This window comes from Cololabis saira, chromosome 11 (assembly GCF_033807715.1).
Source record: "Cololabis saira isolate AMF1-May2022 chromosome 11, fColSai1.1, whole genome shotgun sequence".
NCBI lineage: Eukaryota > Metazoa > Chordata > Actinopteri > Beloniformes > Belonidae > Cololabis > Cololabis saira.
The window spans coordinates 12,466,849-12,486,650 of NC_084597.1; the positions used below are offsets into that span (position 1 = coordinate 12,466,849).

Genomic DNA, 19,802 nt, shown 5'->3' on the forward strand with positions numbered 1-19,802 from the left:
CTTTGCATTTATTTTGTCTTAGTTTTGATTCTAATTCCGGTAAAAGCGCCCCGAGTGGTGGAAGAAAAATCCACAGAATAGCCGTACCTTTGTATAAGCTGCATGGTTCAAAACCTATGAAGAAAGTAGCGGCTTATAGTCCAGAAAATACGGTATTTATTTTACTTCTCAGTACAGATTTTTTCCTTTTCCTGTAAATCTGTCCTAGATGAAAAGGGCCTGTCGCCAGGACGTGAAGGCTGTGATCCTCAGCGTCACTCCTTGCAGATCCACAAAGAAGACAACAGTGTCCTATATGGTGAGATGATCCTCTTAGTGGCAAACGTTCTTACTTGAGTTGTTCAAGAGCAATGGAGTTTGTCTGGTTTGTACACTTGAAAACATGTGGACCTGCTTCAATCTTCTCAGATGTACAACATTATGGTCATTCAGAGGTGGACGGCTCAGTCGGCAGCAGCTCTGGCGATAGCGTCTCTAGCGCTCCCTTTCGACTGGTGCCTGGCCACCGCATGTGGGCGAGCCGCAACGGGCGCCATGTATTGGGTTTGATTGAAGACTATAACGCCCTCCGTAAGCAGATCTCAGAGGGACAAAAGCTGTCCCGCAGCATGGACGATCAACTCCAGGAGTGTCTGCACACCCTCAATCAGCAAGGCTCTGACAAGGTACTGTACAGAGGTGTCAAAAGTATTCACATTCATTACTCGGGTAGAAGTATAGATACTAGAGTTTAAAAATACTCCTGTAGAAGTTGAAGTATCAACTCAAGTTTTTTACTCAAGTAAAAGTATAAAAGTACTGGTTTCAAAACTAGTTAAAGTATAAAAGTAAAAGTAATGTAAGGGGGAAAAAAGCCATTAAGGACAAAAGCCATTGAAAATTAATGTATCTTAGTATAATGCAAATTAGGAATGGGCGATATTTTACCGTTCACGATAAACCGTCAAAAAAATTCCCCAGGGTAAGAGTTTGTCATCTCGCGGTAAAAACGATACATTGAGGAAATGAGCCAGAAAGAAAGAAAGAAAGAAAGAAAGAAAGAAAGAAAGAAAGAAAGAAAGAAAGAAAGAAAGAAAGAAAGAAAGAAAGAAAGAAAGAAAGAAAGAAAGAAAGAAAGAAAGAAAGAAAGAAAGAAAGAAAGAAAGAAAGAAAGAAAGAAAGAAAGAAAGAAAGTAAAAAGAAAGAAAGAAAGTAAAAAGAAAGAAAGAAAGAAAGTAAAAAGAAAGAAAGAAAGAAAGTAAAAAGAAAGAAAGAAAGAAAGTAAAAAGAAAGAAAGAAAGAAAGTAGAAAGAAAGTAAAAAGAAAGAAAGAAAGAAATATTCCCGTTGATGACACATTTTGTATTGGTATTTTTTTATCGTTATTGGGATAAATGCCAGAAATTATCGTGATACATTTTTTTGTACTTACCGTCGTCCATCCCTAATGCAAATATATTAAAGAACCATATATGTGTACTATTGAGCATTAACATGTGTTTCAGAGAGCAGGAGATATGATGACTAGTTGCCTATAAGTATTGTAATGGTGCAAAAAGTCAAACTTCAGAGGCATGTTATCATTTATCCTAACCTTTATTGGAATGTACATCCAAGTTTAGTTGCAGGAATCTGAGGGATGTAAGAACAAAACTGGACAAGAACATCTGAAACAACCACAACCAAATTCACTCTATCCGGATGGAGCAATTTAACTGGATAGTTTATTTTTAAAGGCCAAAATGAAATAGAGTAACGAGGCTGTTTTTAAAATGTAAGGAGTAAAAAGTACAGATAATTGCGTGAAAATGTAAGGAGTGAAAGTAAAAAGTAGTCTAAAAAATAATTACTCCAGTGAAGTATAGATAACCCAAATTTCTACTTGAGTAAGGTAACAAAGTATTTGTACTTCGTTACTTGACACCTCTGGTACTGTACAAGTTTAAAGACGAGAACCTCAGAGTCACTGGGTTGGAAAAGAGTTAAAACCATTGTGTGTACATCTTCATAGGTCCTTGAACAGCAATATCTGAAGAGTTTATCCAGCAGCACGAACACCATACAGCAAGTGCTGGGCGAGGCTGGCGGGCTACTTAAGCTGCTGTGGCGAGTCTCTTTACCGGCTGGTTATGGAGCAGGGGAAAACGCCAACAACCAGCAGGTAGATACAGATACAGTAAATACTGTATCTAATTAAGCAACTGTGAGCCTAATCCTGTTCTTTTATTCCTTTAAATCAGGATGATCTGCTGAAAAATGAGATAGCCAGACTGAGGAACAGACTGTCACAGCAGGAGAGGATGCTGAGCGGAGCTGTGAAACGTCTCCGCACCACCAACCAGCTGAAAGAGGGGATGGAGAGGGTCATCATCGACCAGTGTAAGAATGAAATAGTTTACTCACTTTGGTTTGCTTGGATAATATATTTACCAGATAATAGCTGATAAATTATTCGTATTAAATTGCATTATATCCAGGGCTGCACATAAGTGGGCAGCCAGAGCACATGCACCGTCAAAATCCACAGTGCGCTGTCAATCTTGTGCTGCGAAGCGCTTTTGCGTACCAACAGCTGGGGCTCATATTATTGGTTGTGGCCAGACCAGAATAATAATATTAAAAAATCTATTGCGAGAGCTTTTCCCCAGAACTGCCACTCAAAGTTGGTACTGGCCAATCACAGCGCGTCCTTACTCCCTCTCCATGCTCGTTGCGGCGGTGGGTTGGGCAGGAAGAGAAGGATTTATCATCACAAGCAGCTTTACTGAACAAACCCCGACACGTCTCGTCAAAATGTCCAAGAAGCAAGCGCCATTAAGTAATTATTTTGGCGTTCCACCACCACCAACTACAAAGAGACGCCAAACTGAACCACTACCCGAATCGAACAGAAAACGTGTGTTCGCCGAGAAGTGGCTGCATGATGTTACGCGGCGACGCGTACCGTACGTTCGCATTCCCGTGTATCCTACCCCGTAAGCTCTGCGTTGGTGCAACGCGGAACCATAAATCAGCCAGTGTCCGTCAGTGCGTGCAGCAGTTTCCTGCACCAGCAAGACGGTGCTCTCTGATTATGGCTCACAGTTTATGAAAACCCCAAATAAAAAATAAACTATAGAATATTTTATGAAATCAATAAACAATTCCATCATCAAAATTATAACAAATAAAGGTTCAACATATCTTGCTTTGCATGTAATAAGACTAGGTAATATATTAGTTTCACCTTTTAAGTTGAATTATTGAAATAGATTAACTTTTACACCATATTCTAGTTGAATTATTGAAATAAATTAACTTTTACACCAAATTCTAGTTGAATTATCGAAATAAGTTAACTTTTACACCAAATTCTAGTTGAATTATTGAAATAAGTTAACTTTTACACCATATTCTTCACCTGAAGCAATATTCTACACCTTGGCTGATGTGGACATACATAGCATAGGAGGCTATTTCAGCTGCTTTATGGTTGGCTGTCTGTACAGTCATGCAAGTTCAATGCTATTAAAGAACACGTTTTTTCATATAAAATAAACACATTTTTATGCAGTTTAGAAGTTTTGGGGCTTTTTTTTGGCTTCTGCGCTGCTGAAATCGGGGCGTCCTTTATTTCCATTTCTGAAAGTTGGCAACCCTAGGTGCAAAATATGCCGTGAGCATCCCAATCTGGCCGATAAAAATTGTAACTTTTATACTGACTCTACAGACTAACACGCACCATAATTTGTTAATTCATCTTTATAAGTTAATATCGTTTTGCCTATAACTTATTCCTGCATCCCTCTTTTATCGATCCGGCGAGACGGGTCACCGCATTTTTGGAGCCCCAAGTCACATATCCAGGGGCTCCTCTGAGCACCAGACCAAAATAATTATGTGCAGCCCTGGTTATATTAAGATGTGCACAGACTCAAGTATTTATTGATGATACAGTTTGGACTGAAATTTAAAAAACATTTTGATGATGTCATTCAGTGTTAACATTTTCATGTAACAATTCCTGAAGAAAACTTGTTTGTCCCCCATAATGCAGTGTCTCTGACCCACGGAGTTTTAAAGAAAGCCAGGGGCAACTTGGAGGTGAGTCTTCTCTGAAAACGCTTATGTTACATCAACATCCACAGTGGTAAAGTTACCTTCAGTGAATTGTTCTTTTTTTTTTTTTTTTTTTCTCCTTTCTTTTCTTTTCCTTTCCTTCCTCTTGTTCCGTCTATGAAATGTTAGACAAATTACTGTACCTTGTTTGGCCTGAAAGGCCTCTCTGGAGGACCAGGCGAAGGTTAGTGTGGCTGAGTTGTAGGCTGTTAAAGCGATGTCATGCATGAGTTTCATCAGCAACATGCATGAAGTCGCTACAAGGATTACAGTACACAGTTTGAACTGAATGAAGAACATCACCATTCATTTGTAATCTGTGATGCATGAGGAGTTTTATCTACTTAAGGCATTTTAATAGGATTTTTGACATTTGAGAAATGTGCATTCTTGCAGAGTTCCACTCTGATATGAAGCTGGAGCCAGGAGATGTCTGACTCAGCAGAGAAACTGAAACGGCTGACCTTGTCTGTGCAAAAATTATACTTTTGACTGATGAAGCTTTAAAGTGACACATTTTTAGCTCAGAGTTCCCTCATAGGTATGAAAGTAACGTAGTGTTTACACCACCTCCAGGATTCACTTCATACTGCGTTTACTTAAGTCATTATCTTCAGTCTACCTCTCCTGAGGGTTGTTTCACAAAAGTAGGATTAAGAAATCCAGGATAGGAGATGCATCCAGGCAGGACATAGTGCCATAGGATCATCCTGGCTTCACCCGTTTCATAAAGGCCGAACCAGGCTCAGCTTTGTGAAGGCAGGTATAAGTAATCCAGGTAAATGCGCGTCCACAGACCATGAGATCGATCACAGACCACTGACTGTGTCCCACCCAGAGGTGGACAGAGTACTTGACCCCAGTACTTGAGTAAGAGTACAAATACTACTGGTCAAAATTTACACCGTTACAAGTAAAAGTAGCTCAGTCAAAATATTACTCGAGTAAGAGTAGAAAAGTACTTGCTTTTAAAAGGTACTTAAGTATCCAAAAGTAAATGCTTTTAAATTTACTTTAAGTAAGAGTAAGAGTAAATTTCTTATTTTCCACATCAGTAAATTACTATATTTTTTCTAAATTAATTTAAGGATCTTTTAACTCTTGTTTCTGAGAATTAACTCTTTGAAACCAGCTGCACTGATGTGCTGCTTTTAGAACCACAATGTTATATAAAACCTGCAGAAACACCAAAAACAAATCAAATGAATGGGATCATAAGAGGACAGCAGATGATGCAGAGTTTATTAACAATCGTGAACTGAAACCAAATGAACCTGCACCATCCAACTAAGTCTGGATCCCCCTCAAAGACCACTGCTTTACAAAAAACTACATCTCTGCTTTCAATAACTCAATGTTGAAGTCACTTAACTTTACAGGAAGGACATGTACCAGTACAATATAGCAATATAGAGACGACTCAGCGGATTGTCTTTCTTCTCCTGACGCAGGCGTAGCCATTGTTGCAGTTATGTCTTGACTTGTTGCGGCTCTGTCTTGACAAACGCAGGCTACTTTGGCGGTATCGTTTTGAGGAGGCTTGACGTATTCCCTCTTTACGTACATCCCAGTGGAGAGCGTGCACTGTGATAGGTCTCCTCCTTTGACAAAAACAGCTTGTGTCCAATAGGATTTTAGGGAAGAAGAAAAAAGAGCAGACCTGAAAGTAACGAGTACATTTCAGCCTTCCTAGAAATTTACTCGAGTAAAAGTAAAAATATTTGTCTTGGAAATGTATTCAAGTAAGAGTAATAAGTACCAAAGAAATCTAATACTCAAGTAAAGTACAAATCCTCTGGATATGTACTTAAGTACAGTACTCAAGTAAATTTACTCCGTTACTGTCCACCACTGGTCCCACCCACCTGGAAAATCCTGGCTTAATCCGCTATCTGGTTTTGTGAAATTGAAAAATAAGTATCCCTGATGTCACTTTAAAAAGGTGCATGTAAGGCAGAACATGGACCATTGATTAAAATCAGCACAAAAACAGAAAGAAAGCTGAGTTAAAATGATCTGGCACTTTCTAAACGTAAAGTGAGATTGCACATTGATCAAAATATTATTTTAACAAACACAATTCCAGATGCATGTGTCTGGATTCTAGCCTGCTGGTATTTTTAAACTTTTGTCTGAGATGCCTTTTTTCTTTTGATCTTGCATGTCTGTGACCAACGCATGTTCTCATGCAGACTTTGTGAGTTGGTGTTCAACTTTGATCCACTTGTTTTTCAGGAGGTTCCAGTCAATGGCCAGTAGTGGACACTGAGGACACTCACCCTGATCAGACAAACGTCCCACTTTCCCCACGGACCGCAGAAGAACACTCTGAGATATCAGAAGATTGTACAAGTGATGCCTCTTTGCACTGTAGCTACTAAATCTGCATTTACTCACGCTGCTTTCAATAATGTAGCTCCTTCAACTGAGCAGATGTTCTCGCCTTTCCATCCTGCTGTTAAATTTCTCCCTAGAAATGAAAGCCTTTTATACCTTAATTGCACAAGCCCTGCCTTTTTTAATTTGATTTATTTTAGGTACTGAAGATGTAAAAAAAAAAAGACTATGTAAATAATCCCTATGCTTTAACATTTTTTTCCCTTTTATACTATGCATATAGAAATGTATTTTATTACTGACTAGTTTTTACTGTTTTACTTTAATGTATAGGATTACTATGTTTGAGGAATTAGGTGCAAATGCAGTAAAAACAAGTATCAAAAGTAAAACCATCTTGTCTGCGGCATTTTCATTTACAAGTCTCACTGTGGTACAAAAGTCCCTTTATTAGTATATGCATTTTGTTTTTAACTGTAAATCTTGGCAGCAACTTCAGAGCATGGGTACACAACAAATGCAAAAATAGCTCAAGATTCAATGTAAAATGAAGCACAACAATAATTTCTACTACATTTAGTTAGAGAGTATTTATTTAAGAAGCACTTTAAAAAAGTCTGGTCACTGTGACCTATAAAACTAGGCCTGGAAAAAAAAAAGATGGAGCACAGTCAGCGACTGATGTTGGGTAGCACCACGCTCTCAGTTCACTTTCAATAGATTTGGCTTTTTTTCCTCACTTGGACTTCTGGCACCAGTAATACTTCAACTTTGTTTACCTCAAAAGACAGAAAAGAGGACATGTCACCAGAATTTTGTCTCTGGTTTGTCACGGTTATGAAATTATGTTTTTGGGGAGGAAGAATTAAAACCTGCCCATTTTTTTTAAATGTATATTAAGAGCAAATTCCACATTTATCTCTGCACGAGTCTGAGGAAGGCCTGAACAAGCTGAATGACGGGCTCCTGGCCTTCGTGGCTCATCTTGGAGCTGGAAAGAGGGGGCTTGGACTGGGCAGAGGGGAGGATGCCACTGGCTGGAGAGGATGGAGAGCCCCTCCGGAAGTGGCGGGACAGGCTGGAGAGAAGAGTGCTCTGGAGATGGAAATAAGAAATTTACATTCATGAAAACCGCAACTGTACCTCTCTGCAGAATTTTACAATTTGTTATGTAGATCACTTCACTGTTGGATGTTAAAGGGGACTTATTATGAAAAACACGCTTTTTCTTGCTTTAACATATATAAACAGGGCTGCACATAATTATTTTGGTCTGGTGCTCAGAGGAGCCCCTGGATATGTGACTTGGGCCTCCAAAAACACGGTGACCATTCTCGCCGGATCGATAAAAGAGGGATGCAGGAATAAGTTATAGGCAAAACGATATTTATTCACTTATAAAGATGAATTAACAAATTATGGTGCGTGTTAGTCTGTAGAGTCAGTATAAAAGTTACAGTTTTTATCGGCCAGATTGGGATGCTCACGGCATATTTTGCACCTAGGGTTGCCACCTTTCAGAAATAGAAATAAAGGACGCCCCGATTTCAGCAGCGCAGGAGCCAAAAAAAAGCCCCAAAACTTCTAAACTGCATAAAAATGTGTTTATTTTATATGAAAAAACTTGTTCTTTAATAGCATTGAACTTGCATGACTGTACAGACAGCCAACCAGATAGCAGCTGAAATAGCCTCCTATGCTCTGTATGTCCACATCAGCCAAGGTGTAGCATATTGCTACAGGTGAGGAATATGGTGTAAAAGTTAACTTATTTCAATAATTCAACTAGAATATGGTGTAAAAGTTAATTTATTTCAATAATTAAACTAGAATATGGTGTAAAAGTTTATTTCAATAATTCAACTAGAATATGGTGTAAAAGTTAATTTATTTCAATAATTCAACTAGAATATGGTGTAAAAGTTAATTTATTTCAATTATTCAACTAGAATATGGTGTAAAAGTTAATCTATTTCAATATTCATTCATTCATTATTTTACCCGCTTTATCCCTTGCGGGGTCACGGGGGTCTGCTGGAGCCTATCCCAGCTTATTTTAGGTGAGAGGCAGGGGCTACACCCTGGACAGGTCACCAGTCCATCACAGGGCCACATATAAACACACAAACCATGCACACAACCACACTCACGCTCACACCTACGGGCAATTTAGAATCACCGATTAACCTAAATATGCATGTTTTTGGACTGTGGGAGGAAGCCGGAGTACCCGGAGAAAACCCACGCAAGCACGGGGAGAACATGCAAACTCCACACAGAAAGGCCCCTGCCGGGCCTGGGAGTCGAACCGGGGACCTTCTTGCTGTGAGGCAACAGTGCTAACCACTAAGCCACCGTGCTGCCCATTTCAATAATTCAACTTAAAAGGTGAAACTAATATATTACCTAGTCTTATTACATGCAAAGCAAGATATGTTGAACCTTTATTTGTTATAATTTTGATGATGGAATTGTTTATTGATTTCATAAAATATTCTCTAATTTATTTTTTATTTGGAGTTTTCATAAACTGAGCCATAATCAGAGAGCAGCGTCTTGCTGGTGCAGGAATGCTGCACGCAGTGACGGACACTGGCTGATTTATGGTTCCACGTTGCACCAACGCAGAGCTTACGGGGTAGGATACGCGGGAACGCGAACGTACGGTACGCGTCGCCGCGTAACATCATGCAGCCACTTCTCGGTGAACACACGTTTTCTGTTCGATTCGGGTAGTGGTTCAGTTTGGCGTCTCTTTGTAGTTGGTGGTGGTGGAACGCCAAAATAATTACTTAATGGCGCTTGCTTCTTGGACATTTTGACGAGACGTGTCGGGGTTTGTTCAGTAAAGCTGATCCTTACCTCTCTTCCTGCCCAACCCACCGCCACAACGAGCATGGAGGGGGACGCGCTGTGATTGGCCAGTACCAACTTTGAGTGGAAGTTCTGGGGAAAAGCTCTCCCAATAGATTTTTTAATATTAGTATTCTGGTCTGGCCACAACCAATAATATGAGCCCCAGCTGTTGGTACGCAAAGGCGCTTCGCAGCACAAGATTGACAGCGCACTGTGGATTTTGACGGCGCATGCGCTCTGGCGGCCCACTTATGTGCAGCCCTGATTATAAAGTGGTCTCCCCTCAACCTGCCAACTCGAAGGAGGAAAGCAACCAAATTCTGCAGTGTCTGTACAGACAGAATCCAGCAGGTTAGAGAATGGGAAGATAAAGACATGGCTCAGAGGCTGAATTTCTAATTTATTTAGCAAAAACAATCAAAAGCTTGTTTTTAAGACATTCAAAGCCTGTTTAAAATAGATATTAGATGCCATAATAGGTCCCCTTTAAAGTAGAGTTGAATATGGCCATAAGTCTTTGAAAAGCTTGAGTTTAAGTTGAAGATCTCACCAGTTCAGAGCTGAGCTCTTGTTTAAGTCTCTGCTTGTCTCGAGGGATGATGGAAGGATCTTTGAGACAGCGAACAGCCTGAGAGATGAGCACGTAGAAACAGTTCTCCATAGTGAACATTAGCAATGACCTGAGAGGAGACAGAAAAATAAAAGTAGGACTAGTACTCATCCAGTTACAAGTTATCAGAGATGTCAAAAGTATTCACATTCATTACTCAGGTAGAAGTATACTAGAGATAGATACTATCTCTAGATAGATAGATACTAGAGTTTAAAAATACTCCTGTAGAAGTTGAAGTATCAACTCAAGTTTTTTACTCAAGTAAAAGTATAAAAGTACTGGTTTCAAAACTACTTAAAGTATAAAAGTAAAAGTAATGTAAGGGGGAAAAAAGCCATTAAGGACAAAAGCCATTGAAAATGAATGTATCTTATATAATGTAAATATATTAAAGAACCATATATGTGTACTATTGAGCATTAACATGTGTTTCAGAGAGCAGAAGATATGATGACTAGTTGCCTATAAGTATTGTAATGGTGCAAAAAGTCAAACTTCAGAGGCATGTTATCATTTATTCTAACCTTTATTGGAATGTACATCCAAGTTTAGTTGCAGGAATCTGAGGGAACGGATGTAAGAACAAAACTGGACAAGAACATCTGAAACAACCACAACCAAATTCACTCTATCCGGATGGAGCAATTTAACTGGATAGTTTTTTTTTAAAGGCCGAAATGGAATAGAGTAACGAGGCTGTTTTTAAAATGTAAGGAGTAAAAAGTACAGATAATTGCGTGAAAATGTAAGGAGTAAAAGTAAAAAGTCGTCTGAAAAATAATTACTCCAGTGAAGTATAGATAACCAAAATTTCTACTTAAGTAAGGTAACAAAGTATTTGTACTTCGTTACTTGACACCTCTGCAAGTTATTAAATCTAGAGTTTTTCTGTGGCTATGGCTTGTAGGAGAGACATTTACTCACTTCAGGGCCTGGAGCTCATCTGATGAAGCCAATGCAGCTATGGTCAGAGAGACGGGCTCTTTTTTCTTCTCCATCTGTAATAAAGAGCACAAAATGACCGGTGATCTACTGTAGACTGACAGTAGCTGAAATTACACATCTATTCAATCCCTACCTCACTCAGCATGCTCAGGGCCACGTTGATGGTGGCCAGCAGGGTCCCAAATGAAGGAGCCACATCAGGGTCAAACGCTGGAGTGGTGAAGCTAAGTACGAACAGGGTCCTGTACTCAGTCAGGTCCATGGACTAACACACAAACAAAACAATGGTACAAAGTTTCACTCTACTTTTTATCCTCCTGGGTTTGTATAAATGAGGAGGGATGATGTGGATCTGCAGTCTGACCTGGTCCAGGAGTATCTGGCAGCAGTCTGGAGTGAAGTGCTGCAGAGTTGCCAGAGTTTTGCTGAGGATCTTCAGCAGGCTGCACTGCACGGCCAGCAGGGCCTTCTGCTCAGCCTCCTCCTTGTCTGCTCCTCCACTCCCCGACTCTTTATTTAGGGTCTGTGAGGGCCGTTGCGTCCTGGCAAGGGGTCCCGGGGGCATCGCCTCCCCATTTTTGGCCTTAAAAAAAACACCACAGATGTGTTAAAAAAAAAAACAATTTTCCGATTCTAAATAGATTCTCATTAATTCCTAAAAATCGATTTGTGTGTTTAAAGATCGATTTTTTTTTATTTTCATCATTACAACTTTTGGTATTTTTTTTGTTTATGCCCAAAAAAGGACGTTTTGTTGGACACAAGAATAACTACGGCCATGTTTTTACCTTTAAATATGTTTATAGTGATGAAAACATGAAAGTTTTCAGTCATAATTGCATAAATTGTCTATATTTCATTACTTTATATACTGTCTTGGGGCTACATTTGCATAAAATTAAAAACCGAAATATACCGAAAATGAAAACATTTAAAACGGAATGTGGGAAAAAAAAAAATCAAACCGATTTCATCCGTCTCCGTTTTCTGCCCTGGATCTGTTTGGTAATTCTGCCACAAAATGTTTCTGAAAGCGGTTCTATCAGCATTCTTGGAGCTGATTGGTCCTTACAGCATCATTAGCTGCCAATACTTGCTGTTGAATCTCAATATAATACTAGTATTAATATGTTGCATAACTACAGTCATATCATTCATGCAACAGCTCAAAAAACTGTTATAACACTAACCCAAATCAATATCAGAATCGAATCGTATCAAATCAAATCTTGATAATTGAAGCCGTTGTGAGAGCGTGATCTGGAGGTGACGTTTAATCCTGGAGACTGGGACAAGATCTGCAGCGGGACTTTTCCTAAATGTACCTCAATCTCTATACATGAACAGAACTTAAAATGTTTCCACAGGACTTTCTACATCCCTGTTCGCCTCCAAAAAATGTTCCCTGACACTTCCAACCTCTGTTATAAATGTAAGACACACAAAGGTACATTTATCCATTTGTTTTGGTCATGTAATCACATCCAGATTTTCTGGAAGGGGGTTCACTCTGTAATCCAGGAGGTCATTGGTAAACAGCTCTCGCTGACTCCTTTCTTTTTACTTAACCATGATGCCCCAGACAATTTTTTGGACACGGACACCAAATCTCTGTTGATAATTATTTTGTTCCTGGCTAAAAAAATGTATCTTGCTGCGGTGGTCCACTCCCCAGGTCCCTACAGTCGACATCTGGATGTCACAGATTTCTGCTCTTATTCCTCTCGAGAAGTTGACCCATGACCTTAATCACAAATCTGACAAGTTTTGGAGGATCTGGGAACCATTGCACTCCTTCTTACAGAAGCCTTAACTCAGCTTCTGCGCCTGAAGGATGAGGACTGCCTATTCTTTCTTTCACTTATCCCATGTATGTGCTCTTCGTTTACCTGTCTCTTAATTTACCTATTTTACTTATTGATTTTATGCAAACGTACTGCGCAGCGCTTTCTGTTGGTTTGGGGTGGGTTGTTTTTTTTGTTTTTTTTCTTTTAATTTAATTTTTATGTTTTGTTGTATTTAATTTTGTTCTGTTCTAATACACGAGAACTTTTCAGACCTGGAGGTAGTGATGGAGCATCTTTTTGCTGTGGAGCAGATACGTGCAGGTCTGGCACAGGTAACAAAGGTTCACCTGTAGAGAGAAGATGGAAGTGAAGTGCGTACATATATGCAAGACTCCAACTGTTCTCTTTGTGGATACGGTTATGGGACTTGCCTGGATGTCTCTGAGCAGGTTGGGGAGATGAAACTGCCACTCCTTACAGAAGCTGGAGAGCTGCAGCAGGAATCCAACGGTGTGATCTGCCTCATCCAGACAGGCCAGGCTCTGCACTGTGCGCACTGCGTTCAGACACTGAGCAGACGGAAAACAGGGGGTTTGTTTGCAATCAATGCACCCCCCATCAATGCACTGCAATGTCTTCAAATTACTGCAGTCCTACCTGTAATATACGTTCTTGATGTACTCCCACAAAGTCCAGGGCTTCATTGATGAAGTTGTAGCGCAGAGTCTTGAGAAGACTCTCCATTAAAGACAAGCAGAGGCGATACACGCCAGGCCAACAGGCAGAATCCTGGGACCTCCGGGTAAAACTCTGGTCATAAAAACATTTTGCTACGGCCTATTAACTCTGAAATCAAAATGAAAAAGAAAAAAAAACATCTGTTGCAATTTTACTTATTTTACCTGCGATGCACCATTTGACGAGGCCTCGTATACGCTCAGAAGAGGGAGACAGATAGTCTGGATGACTCCTGCCCCAGCGACAGCTGCTGCCCCCTGGAAGAAAAATGAAGAGGTTCTCAATAATGGATGGATGGATGGATGGATACTTTATTAATTCAGAGGAAAATTCAAAGTATTCAGCAGCTACATAGATGCCCAAAAAGCAGGTTAGTATCAAGGACAGACAGAAAAACTTGGTAAGTAACATATAATAACATACAGGACTGTCTCAGAAAATTTGAATATTGTGATAAAGTTCTTTATTTTCTGTAATGCAATTAAAAAAACTAAAATGTCATACATTCTGGATTCATTACAAAACAACTTAAAATCTTGCAAGCCTTTTATTATTTTAATATTGCTGATTATGGCTTACAGTTTATGATTCCCAGAATATTCTAATTTTTTGAGATAGGATATTGGAGTTTTCTTAAGCTGTAAGACATGATCAGCAATATTAAAATAATAAAAGGCTTGCAATATTTCAGTTGATTTGTAATGAATCAGGAACGTATGACATTAATTGCATTACAGAAAATCACAATATTCTAATTTTCGGAGACAGTCCTGTAGTAGTGCAGCTCCTCAACGAAAGTATCAAGTGTAGATTAAAAGTGTAGATTACACTTTAAAGTGTCAAGTGTAGATTAATAAAGCACAGAAGTAACAGGAGACTTTGTTTTTACCCGAGGAGTCCGGGCCAGTGTGAGCAGCAGGTGAAGTGCAGCCTCGGTGAAGTACAGATTGTGTTTGGAGCGCAGGCTGAGCTCGACAGCACTTAGGACCGAGGGCAGGACCGGGACCTTCCTCATCACAGAGACCCAGTGTTCACCGTCCTCATCGTTGCGGCACAGCTCCTTTGCTAAGTGGAGTGCAAGGACGCCCACCTGATTTGAAAAACATTAAATGAGTCATTTAGAAAAGTTTTTAGAGCTGACATCTACTGTATGTTGAAATAACAGTTCAGTGAAAGGTGCAAAGACATCAAACTTTTTACTCCTTCCCCAGTAGTTAAGACTGTGAAAAATAACCTCACTCAGATACTTTACTTCAGGGGTGTCAAATGTGCAGCCCGAGAGAAGTTTCCAACGCAAAAAAACGAAATGTTAATTTACTAAAAAGGAAGGCATAAATAATTGCCATGAATCGCAGCATATCCGATAATATATTTCTTCTACAAATCCATTGTTATTCCACAAAGAGAGCAGTTTGACATTTTTTTAGTTTTCTAGAATGCATTTGCCGATTTTATTTCTTTGTAGACGGTCGTTTATTTTTATTAACTGACTACTATTATATATTTTCGCAGGAAAAATATCACTGCTAAAAAAGATGATAGAAGATATTTATTCTGAGAATTTCAGTTTTGAATACGAGGATAGTGACAAAGTAAAACAGTTAAAAGAGAAGTACTGACTTTTTCGGCACACTGGCGTAAATATCCGCGCCAATTTTTAAAAATAAATACACTTAATTGTACTGGAAAAATCTCTAAATCACAAAGAAACACTCTCAGATGTAATAAGAAAGATTTTGCTTTTGATTAAATTTCCTATAAAAAAGCGAAATATAAAAAAACATACTTGTTTCTGTTTATCTTTGTAAAATGATATTAAAAGTATCTTACATAATTCAGGAAAAAAACCGAGAAATTTCAAAGAAAAGATCCTGAAGAAATATATTTTACATAATTAGAGTGTAAACAAAGTGCATATTTCCTTTAAAATTAACTAAACTGATATTGGATTAGATAACAATAGTAAAAAAAAAAAAAGAATCAGGAAAAAAAACATTTTGGCACCGTTTTTGTTATTTTGAGCGTGCGGCCCGCGAGAAAAAAATTGGTCAAATCCGGCCCGCCAAGCAAAATGAGTTTGACACCCCTGCTTTACTTAATTCAAAACTACACAACTTGAATAATAAAAGAACTCTGTTATGATTCAACACCTCATTTTGGCACCTTCAGAAGGCGAGGATAGGAATGAGGATGGGTTTAAAACAAAAAACATCTGTACACAAAATCAACAGATTACTTTCTCGTCGCTGCTCTTACCCCGTCTCTCTGGTCTTTCTGTGGGCCTCGAGGAGACTCCGTCTCCATGTTGTCCTCGTCCTCCACCATCTCTCCCCCCAGGCTCATGTGACGAGTGCTGTCAATGAGCGCCAACGCCTCGTCTTTAACCGTTTCACACACGCTTGACAGTAGCTGGGGCAGCTGGGAAATATCTCCACCTTGTTGCCAGTCAAGAAAAACACAGTTATCGCTGAACCCTCGATGGAAACACAAACACGGGCGCATGTCCTTCATACCATTGAGTCCCTGAATCTGCAGCACAGATATGAGTGCAGAGAAGATTTTGGCTTTGGTTCTCTCCATCATCTGCTGGTCAACTTGCAAGACGCTCTCCAGGATCAGGGCGAGGGGAGACAGGATGTCAGGAGCTGCTGCGACAACACTTGAGACAGAGAAGCAGCAGACATTATGCCAGGAAAGGGATCTAGGATCTCTCACATTCCTCTTCTGTCAAATACGAACTATATACCTTCTCCACTGTTTCATGAGGATGACTAGTAACGTGGCCATCATGGATCCAAGACGAAGACACGGCACAGACATGGGTGTGGTGAGCTAAAAGAGACAGGCGTTAAAATATATAACAATAAAAGAAAAAGAAAAATTTGCAAGGAATTTATTTTCTGTCAAGACTTACAGCAGCTTTAGTCCCATCCAGGACGTCCATGAAAAGCTTCAGCTTGGTCGAGTCCTCCGTCAGCTGCATCACATCGGCCTAAAAACATAAAAGTTTCTGGTTTCTCTATGGATGAGCTTTAAGCAAGACAATAAAAATGTATTTCATAAACAAAATAAAAAGTATATTAGTGATGTATATTAATTTCTTGTCTTGAGTTAAAAATCAATGCCACCCTCCAAAATATAAACAGATAATCTACAGATCAGAGTATGTTTAAAATAATGTAAAATAGATAGCCTCTAGCACATAGAGCAGTGGTTCCCAAGCTTTTTTCCTTGGAATCCTTGGAGTAAAGTGATTTGTTACAAATCCTTAATTGAAAAAATTTACATTATGTTTTTTAGATACATTTCTCTTTGGTTTACCCTGTATAGATTGGACTCTTGAATTTAGGATATTGTAGGAGACCGGTTCAATTATGATTATAATTACTGATATTGCTTATTGGTTGTTTGTGTTGTATTTATTTTTTGTTATTTTGTCTTTTCCTTCTTTTCTTTTCATTTTTAAATTTGTATAGGTTATATATGATATGATATTGTGAGGAAGGGACAGGACTAAATAAGCGTTCTGCTTCCTCCTGTTCCCTCTCGAACACATTGTTTTGCTTTGTGTTTTATTTTTGAATGAGACTGTTAAATTGTTTAGCTTTTTTTATATTTTGATGCTTTTAATTTGATTGGGTTTTGTTGTGTTCGAGACAAAGCCAACAATAAACAATAAATAAACAATATACAGATGACTTTGTTTTTCTTGTCTTCATTTTGTGTCAATGTATAAAATACGCTCACTCTCATCTCTCATCTCACTCATCTTCTCCCGCTTTTCCGTTACCGGGTCGCGGGGGCAGCAGCCTCAGCAGGGATGCCCAGACTTCCCTCACCCCAGACACCTCCTCCAGCTCTTCCGGGGGGAGTCCGAGGCGTTCCCAGGCCAGCCGAGAGACATAGTCTCTCCAGCGTGTCCTGGGTCTTCCCCGGGGTCTCCTCCCGGTGGGACATGCCTGGAACACCTCCCTAGGGAGGCGTCCAGGAGGCATCCGGTACAGATGCCCAAGCCACCTCAGCTGACTCCTCTCAATGTGGAGGAGTAGCGGCTCGACTCCGAGCTCCTCCCGGGTGACCGAACTCCTCACCCTATCTCTAAGGGAGCGTCCAGCCACCCTGCGGAGGAAACTCATCTCGGCCGCTTGTATCCGCGATCTTGTCCTTTCGGTCACTACCCAAAGTTCATGACCATAGGTGAGGGTAGGGGCGTAGATTGACCGGTAAATCGAGAGCTTCGCCTTTCGACTCAGCTCCCTCTTTACCACGACGGTCCAGTACATCGACCGCATAACTGCGGACGCTGCACCGATCCGCCTGTCAATCTCACGCTCCATTGTTCCCTCACTCGTGAACAAGATCCCGAGATACTTGAACTCCTCCACCTGAGGCAGGACTTCTCCACCCACCCGGAGAAGGCATGCCACCCTTTTCCGGTCGAGAACCATGGCCTCGGTCTTGGAGGTGCTGATTCTCATCCCTGCCGCGTCGCACTCGGCCTCAAACCGCCCCAGCACATGCTGGAGGTCCCGGTCTGATGAAGCCAACAGGACAACATCATCTGCAAAAAGCAGAGATGAAATCCTGAGGTTCCCAAACCGGATCCCCTCCGGCCCCTGGCTGCGCCTAGAAATCCTGTCCATAAAAATTATGAACAGGACCGGTGACAAAGGGCAGCCCTGCCGGAGTCCAACATGCACCGGGAACAAGTCTGACTTACTGCCGGCAATGCGAACCAGACTCCTGCTTCGATCATACAGAGACCGGACAGCCCTTAGTAGAGGGCCCCGGACTCCATACTCACTCAGCACCCCCCACAGAATGGCACGAGGGACACGGTCAAATGCCTTCTCCAGATCCACAAAGCACATGTAGACTGGTTGGGCAAATTCCCATGAACCCTCGAGCACCCTGCAGAGGGTGTAGAGCTGGTCCAGTGTTCCACGACCGGGACGAAAACCGCATTGTTCCTCCTGAATCCGAGGTTCGACTATCGGCCGTAATCTCCTCTCCAGTACCCTGGCGTAGACTTTCCCCGGGAGGCTGAGAAGTGTGATCCCCCTGTAGTTGGAACACACTCTCCGGTCCCCCTTTTTAAACAGAGGTACCACCACCCCGGTTTGCCACCCCAGCGGTACTGTCCCCTTCCTCCATGCAATGTCGCAGAGGCGTGTCAACCAAGACAGCCCTACGACATCCAGAGACTTGAGGTACTCAGGGCGAATCTCATCCACCCCCGGTGCCCGGCCACCGAGGAGCTTACGAACCACCTCGGTGACCTCGGCTTGGGTGATGGATGAGCACGCCTCCGAGCCCCAACCCTCTGCTTCCTCAGTGGAAGGCATGTCAGTCGGGTTAAGGAGATCCTCAAAGTATTCCTTCCACCGTCCGACAATGTCCCCAGTCGAGGTCAACAGCTCCCCACCAGCACCATAAATGGTGCCGGCAGAGTACTGCTTCCCCCTTCTGAGGCGCCGAACGGTCCTCCAGAATTTCCTCGAGGCCGACCGAAAGTCCTCCTCCATGGCCTCCCCGAACTCCTCCCAGACCCGAGTTTTTGCCTCCAAGACTGCCCGAGCCGCGGCCCGCTTGGCCTGCCGGTACCTATCTACTGCGTCAGGAGTCCCACCGGCCAACATAGCCCGGTAGGACTCCTTCTTCAGTCTGACGGCATCCTGTACTTCCGGTGTCCACCACCGGGTTCTAGGATTGCCGCCACGACAGGCACCGGAGACCTTGCGTCCACAGCTTCGAGCCGCCGCGCCGACAATGGAGGCAGAGAACATGGTCCACTCGGACTCGATGTCCCCTGCCTCCCCCGGGATCCGAGAGAAGCTCTCCCGGAGGTGGGAGTTGAAGATGTCCCTGACAGAGGGCTCAGCCAGACGTTCCCAACAGACCCTCACAATCCGTTTGGGTCTGCCCGGTCTGTCCAACCTCCTCCTCCGCCAGCGCATCCAACTCACCACCAGGTGGTGATCAGTTGACAGCTCAGCCCCTCTCTTCACCCGAGTGTCCAAGACATGCGGCCGAAGGTCAGATGAAACGACAACAAAGTCGATCATTGACCTCCGGCCTAGGGTGTCCTGGTGCCACGTGCACTGATGGACACCCTTATGCCTGAACATGGTGTTCGTGATGGACAAACTGCGACTCGCACAGAAGTCCAACAACAAAACACAGCTCGGGTTCAGATCGGGGAGGCCGTTCCTCCCAATCACGCCTCTCCAGGTATCACTGTCATTGCCCACGTGAGCGTTGAAGTCCCCCAGTAGAACAATGGAGTCCCCAGTTGGAGCACCATCAAGTACTCCTCCCAGGGACTCCAAGAAGGCCGGGTACTCCCCACTGTTGTCGGCCCGTAGGCACAAACAACAGTGAGAGACCTATCCCCGACCCGAAGGCGCAGGGAAGCGACCCTCTCGTTCACCGGGGTGAACTCCAACACCT

At 41.8% G+C, this 19,802-nt stretch overlaps 2 protein-coding genes across 6 annotated transcripts in view; one reads left to right on the top strand and one right to left on the bottom strand.

The window, feature by feature from the left end:
- Nucleotides 1-6,805, top strand: part of cdk5rap2 (CDK5 regulatory subunit associated protein 2) — a 47,176-nt gene extending 40,371 nt beyond the window's left edge. For 4 of the 5 annotated variants that reach the window (XM_061733742.1, XM_061733738.1, XM_061733740.1 and 1 more), the window contains 7 exons: nucleotides 209-298; nucleotides 409-665; nucleotides 1,990-2,139; nucleotides 2,219-2,357; nucleotides 4,015-4,061; nucleotides 4,206-4,260; nucleotides 6,312-6,805. In XM_061733742.1, coding sequence (XP_061589726.1) covers nucleotides 209-298; nucleotides 409-665; nucleotides 1,990-2,139; nucleotides 2,219-2,357; nucleotides 4,015-4,061; nucleotides 4,206-4,260; nucleotides 6,312-6,457 — 884 coding nt within the window. In that variant the 3' untranslated portion in view covers nucleotides 6,458-6,805. The remainder of the gene's footprint in view (nucleotides 1-208; nucleotides 299-408; nucleotides 666-1,989; nucleotides 2,140-2,218; nucleotides 2,358-4,014; nucleotides 4,062-4,205; nucleotides 4,261-6,311) is intronic. The other variant, XM_061733741.1, reaches the window with a different exon arrangement.
- Nucleotides 6,806-6,842: 37 nt separating this feature from the next.
- nup188 (nucleoporin 188) overlaps nucleotides 6,843-19,802 on the bottom strand; it is a 31,318-nt gene continuing 18,358 nt past the window's right edge. The window contains exons 30-43 of the mRNA XM_061733744.1: nucleotides 16,267-16,344; nucleotides 16,099-16,184; nucleotides 15,866-16,011; nucleotides 15,609-15,787; nucleotides 14,242-14,442; nucleotides 13,517-13,609; nucleotides 13,272-13,424; nucleotides 13,046-13,183; nucleotides 12,887-12,961; nucleotides 11,192-11,410; nucleotides 10,961-11,092; nucleotides 10,807-10,880; nucleotides 9,820-9,949; nucleotides 6,843-7,508 (exon numbers count right to left, since the gene is read on the bottom strand). Of these exons, the coding sequence (XP_061589728.1) occupies nucleotides 7,329-7,508; nucleotides 9,820-9,949; nucleotides 10,807-10,880; nucleotides 10,961-11,092; nucleotides 11,192-11,410; nucleotides 12,887-12,961; nucleotides 13,046-13,183; nucleotides 13,272-13,424; nucleotides 13,517-13,609; nucleotides 14,242-14,442; nucleotides 15,609-15,787; nucleotides 15,866-16,011; nucleotides 16,099-16,184; nucleotides 16,267-16,344 (1,884 nt within the window). The 3' untranslated portion in view covers nucleotides 6,843-7,328. The remainder of the gene's footprint in view (nucleotides 7,509-9,819; nucleotides 9,950-10,806; nucleotides 10,881-10,960; nucleotides 11,093-11,191; nucleotides 11,411-12,886; nucleotides 12,962-13,045; nucleotides 13,184-13,271; nucleotides 13,425-13,516; nucleotides 13,610-14,241; nucleotides 14,443-15,608; nucleotides 15,788-15,865; nucleotides 16,012-16,098; nucleotides 16,185-16,266; nucleotides 16,345-19,802) is intronic.